The sequence below is a fragment of the Ochotona curzoniae genome, unplaced genomic scaffold (genome assembly GCF_017591425.1).
Source record: "Ochotona curzoniae isolate NIBS_2020 unplaced genomic scaffold, NIBS_Ocur_1.0 scaffold_1837, whole genome shotgun sequence".
Taxonomy (NCBI): domain Eukaryota; kingdom Metazoa; phylum Chordata; class Mammalia; order Lagomorpha; family Ochotonidae; genus Ochotona; species Ochotona curzoniae.
In genome coordinates, this window is record NW_024467086.1 from 209,888 (window position 1) to 214,841 (window position 4,954).

The window sequence follows — 4,954 nt, forward strand, 5'->3', positions numbered from 1 at the left end:
ATTCATTTCTTCGACTTAGGTCTTGTTACTTGTATGTATTTTTAGATTTTTTGAAATATAAACATAATACAAATTTTAATATAAATTGTACTTTAGCATGGCCCACGTGTCCCAGTTTCCCAGCTGCTGTGTGTCAGTGGCATGTTGGGAAGCAAGTGGGGGTCAAAGGTGAGATGTGCTGCTGAGGTAGAAGACAGCATATAGTGATGTCACAATGGTTCTGTATGAGATGTGGTGGAGGGAGAGAGTGGTTAGTCTGGACATTTCTTCTCAAGCATTCAGAGGAACAACAGTCTTCAAATCCTTCAGCAGAACCAAGGGACAGCAATCAAGTTGCTTCGAGGAACTGAAGACAGAACTCATTCCAGGTTTTAAGATGTGCTGTGAGTGGCGGTGTCTGAGCCCAGACATTCTCGTGGAAGCTCCAGAAAGTGAACAGCTATTGCTTGAGGATACTCACCTAAGGTCTGTGATTGAAGAAGAAGCCTTTAAACTTTTATCCCAGCAGTCCTTGCTGGACAGACCGTCTTCTCCTAGCGATGGATTCACTCATCAGGAACAGAATAACCATCATGTTCTGGGGTTTCCTAGAAAACTTTGGCAAAGAGTGGAAAGCCCTGAATTCAAATCGATTTGGTGGGATGAAGGAGGAACCTCCATCGTGATAGATGTAGAGCAATTTCAGACAGAAGTTTTAGAGATGAAAGGTCATTTCAGAATCTTTGAAACGTGCAACATGAAGAGCTTTGTTCGACAGCTTAACCTTTATGGGTTCAGGAAGATGCAGTCAACTTTTCCGCGATCGGCTTCCCTATTCCACTTTATGCCGGAATGTTGTGATGTCTTAGGGACAAGCAAGGTGATGAAGATTTCCGTCCCTTGGATTCCAAGAGAATATATAATGTGTATTGATAGTGCTAAATTCTTGTAAAGGATCCAGAGTAGGAGGCCTGAAGGATGCTTTCAAATTTAACATAGGATATTTAGTATTTGGTTGTTGCAGTTGTTGTGGGAGAGGTTATTATTAACAAGTTCAATAGCACTGTGCCTTTTGTCTGTACACTGCAAGAAGACAGTCATGTTGGTGTGCTGTGTGCTGGAATCTCCACCTTTCTTTTCCTTTGTTGGCATTTTAGCAATCTTGAACCAAACTGTGCTTCAATGAACTAAGCATAGGAAACTCATACCAATAGCAATATCAGACTAATCTCTCTTTCTCTCATTCTCTCTCTCTCTCTAGTTCTTCCTATGCAATGTGTGTGTGTGTGTGTGTGTGTGTGTGTGTGTGTGTGTGTGTGTGTGTGTGAGTGAGTGTGTGTGTGCATAGTTGGTCTAACGAGATTTTGGAAAAATAATAAGAGGCTTTATGAGCACATGATGCAATACCAATATTGCACTCAGAACATTCAAGACATGGCTTATGAAATGGTGATACAGATTGTTTGGCAAATTTTTCCAGTTACAAAATATCTTAGTTCCTTGTCAGGGCATGTCTGTTTTTCAGAGGATGAAACACCTGTACTCATGCATATATTCAGCCACATATTATTAACCATGATTTCACATCAGTAGGAAAGCCAAGTGTAGCTGCCATGTGTCTCTTCAGTCTCTAGTTAGTAGAGTTTGTTTTTGCCACGTGTTCGCTTGCCTCCTGGCTAGAAATATTGCTGATGCATGTTTAATTTTGTTGCAGGTGCAGTTCTTCCATCACCCACATTTCAAACAAGGCTGTCCTCAGCTCTTACGACATATTCTAAGAAGAGTGGGCATTAAAAAGAAATACCAGGCCCTGGAATCCTTACTTCAAAAACTGCCCAAGGAGTCACGTCGAGCAGGGGAGGTTTTAGCAAAGAGTAATGGAAATGCAAGTGTTGTTCCACGGGACAACATCAATCCTCAAAACTATGCATGCTTTGGTGCATCACCTCGCAGATGCAGTCCATCTGTAGCTGACACCTTGGCTCCTAGAACTGACGCAATAAGAGGAGCCTCATCAGCTCCATCATCATCTTCTGCCATACCATCAGCCATCAAGGACACACTCACACTTGAGATTCCTCCTCAGTTGACATCAAGTCAGTTGGTCTCATCTGGTCAACATCCTCATTCTAGAGCCTCTGCCATGAATGTTGTTTCAACCACACATTCTTCTTTGCAGAACTACACAAGGATGCCACCGTGCACTCATTCTTACCCAATTATGCCGCAGCCATCTGGGTTTCCCCTCACATACGTGGAATTCTGGTCCCATCAGCAATCATCTCATCCCTCTTTCCTTGTAGGCAATGCACACATCCCCAGGAGAATGATGGCACAGCCATCTTTTGCTTACTCTCTTACTCATTTCCAAAATGACCCCACTCACACTACAAAATGACCATGAAAACTGCTATTACACCTTTGCATTTCCTCTGTGGAAGCATTTCATAAAATGTAGCCAGTGGGTGAATGCTGCAAAGAATATGCTTGCATAATGTTGCAAATAAAAGCATCACTACCTGTGCTTCATGGCTTATGTGTTTCATTCTCAGCGTGCTTTTGGGATGCAACAAAATGGCATATTGCCAGGGAGTAGGCTGAAATTCATGCTGAGTGCTCAAGAGGGTTAAGTTCCTTGTGTGCAGTATCTTAGAGCACACAGTGGAGTGAGCCCTGCTCAGCATCTGAGGAGCACAGAGACATGTGTGGTAAGCATTGGCAGAAAGTGGCATGAAATGTATAATTCTTGGTGATCATATCCTGTATAATGCAGTTGTTATGAGATAAATCAATGCCCAACAATTTTCCCACTTCTGTCTGCCCCATTTTACTGTTCAAATGTTTTTCTCTAATGTCTCGGCAAGGTGGGGAAGTCTGATAGCAGATACAACCTTAGCTTTCTGCTCAAAGGGTATCATTTCATTGTAGTCTACTACCATATTGAGAAGGTAGATTGAACTGTTCCTTTTTTGTCTACTTTTCATGAGGAGTAACTATGCATACTGCAATGTGTTTCATATTCTGGGAATTTGTAAAGTTTAGGCATCCCTGCGTGAAATTTAGAGATCCCACCTGGATCTGCTGAATCCACCTTCTGTTGTATGTTCAGGTGGAGAATGTGATGTCTTCTGGAGGATTTTGCACTTGTGTTCATAAGGAATATTGGTGTATGCTTGCTGTGATGTTGTCCTTCTTTCCGGTTTTGATATGAAGGTGATGATGGAAGGCATTTTGAAGGATTGTCTTTCTGACTGCTGTTTTCTGTTCTTATGCAGGCTTCAGACTAGTTCTTCCTGACCCATTTGTAAGAATTCAGCAGTGTGCTCATCCAGGCCTTGAGTTTTGCTTGTTGTTGCAGGGAGGATTCCATTTGCACTCTTCCTTGACAATAGAGCCATTGATGTTTTTAGTTATGCCTTGAGTATGATGAGGAGAATTTTCCTTTCCAGAAATCTCTTCTGAATTGAGCCATGTACCTGCTTGTAATCATTCCTGATGGTTTGATGACTGTCTGGGCCGCCATTTCCTTGCTGCTGCCTGTTTTACAGTTTCGTGTTTCTTCTCGCACTCTGAAGTGTGTCCCTCATGGAGTAAGGATTGTACATTTTCATGAGACCTGTCTCATTGTCCCATTGATAGTATAAGCACTTTTGTCCCTCTGTTTGTATCACAGCTGGCCGGATCAAAGTCATCCATGTATTGATTCTATTTGCTAGCCTTGTTAGGCACTTTCAGATGAAGAGATGGCTTAATATCATAGACATGTCTAGGTTTGGTTCTGGGCTATGATTACATATGTATTTTTGTACTACCCTAAATTTGTCTCTCAGGTTTTATATGATCTATTGAGATTGATGACTTTACTTATTCCAGGAATATTTCTTCATATATTACCTCACAATTTTTGTAACTCAGTTTTCATTCATCAGCATGAGGTTTAGATTCTGATCCTTTGTATGCTGAGTTATTTTCTGTTTGCACTTAACTGTCTCCAGTTTCAATCCATGCTGCTCTGAGAAGCTGGTAGGTTTTGATATTTTCAAGACCCCAGTCTTGTTTTGTGCCAGAGAATATTTGCATCTACACATACTTTCATACATATACGTATTTAGGGGACACAATTTAAATAGAATCCAAACACACACACACGTAAAATTGGTGGCTATTTTAAGTCACTGCCTCGAGTCGAGGATTACATCATAAAGCAAGTCAGTGTGATGCATTAGCCTGAATCAGCTGTATGGGAGTTCACAGTTTTCAGGAATATTGTGAAAGCAGCACTGGTTATTTCTCAAAATAGAAGGTTTCTGTAGTTGTGTCATTCATTTGGCAACATGTGCTACACCATGTAAAGCTTTCTGATTGAATGGGTAATAATCCCCTTCGTTCATTCAGAGCATGTTTGTGAACTCATGGCTCTGGACCATTTGCATTGTAGAAGCTTTGTGTTGTAACTGGGTATTTTTTCATCCTAAATTTTCTTGAAAGAAAATGCATGGAAAAAGGCACGCCTGAAATGTCCTTGGAGCAGCAGAAGACTTCATTTATTTTCAATTAAACGGAAAAGGATTTATGAAGGCGTTGTTGTTTAAATTAAGCAATGCTTAAATTTAAAGTCATCTGGCAGGTGAAATAAATAAGAAGACACATGCAAATATGTATCCAAACACATAGGCATTCATACTGTGTCTTCTAAAGTATTTATTATTACTGCACACCAGTGACGAAATGCAACTCCTGCTGCCCTGCCATCAACTGAGACAAAGGAGTGGTGGACAGTACCTTCTGGACAGCCACTGCATTGAGAAAAGTCAAAGCGCATGTGCTCTGGCTGAATATGCATGAGTTGGCTTATTGGCATTGCCAATAATTTAACATCTGTTATTCGTAGTGGGTAGAATTTTGTAATCTACATCGTTGAGCTTCACATATTCTCTTTGGCACATCTAAGTTCTTCCACAGTGTCTCAATCTAC

The 4,954-nt window shown here is 41.0% G+C and overlaps 1 protein-coding gene across 1 annotated transcript; it reads left to right on the forward strand.

The window, feature by feature from the left end:
• The first annotated feature begins 250 nt into the window (after positions 1-250).
• Positions 251-2,377, forward strand: LOC121169005 (heat shock transcription factor, Y-linked-like). The gene is made up of 2 exons (XM_040999401.1): positions 251-859; positions 1,694-2,377. Exons 1-2 carry the CDS (start codon positions 377-379, stop codon positions 2,375-2,377), a joined length of 1,167 nt encoding a protein of 388 aa, XP_040855335.1. The 5' UTR covers positions 251-376.
• The last annotated feature ends 2,577 nt before the right edge of the window (positions 2,378-4,954 follow it).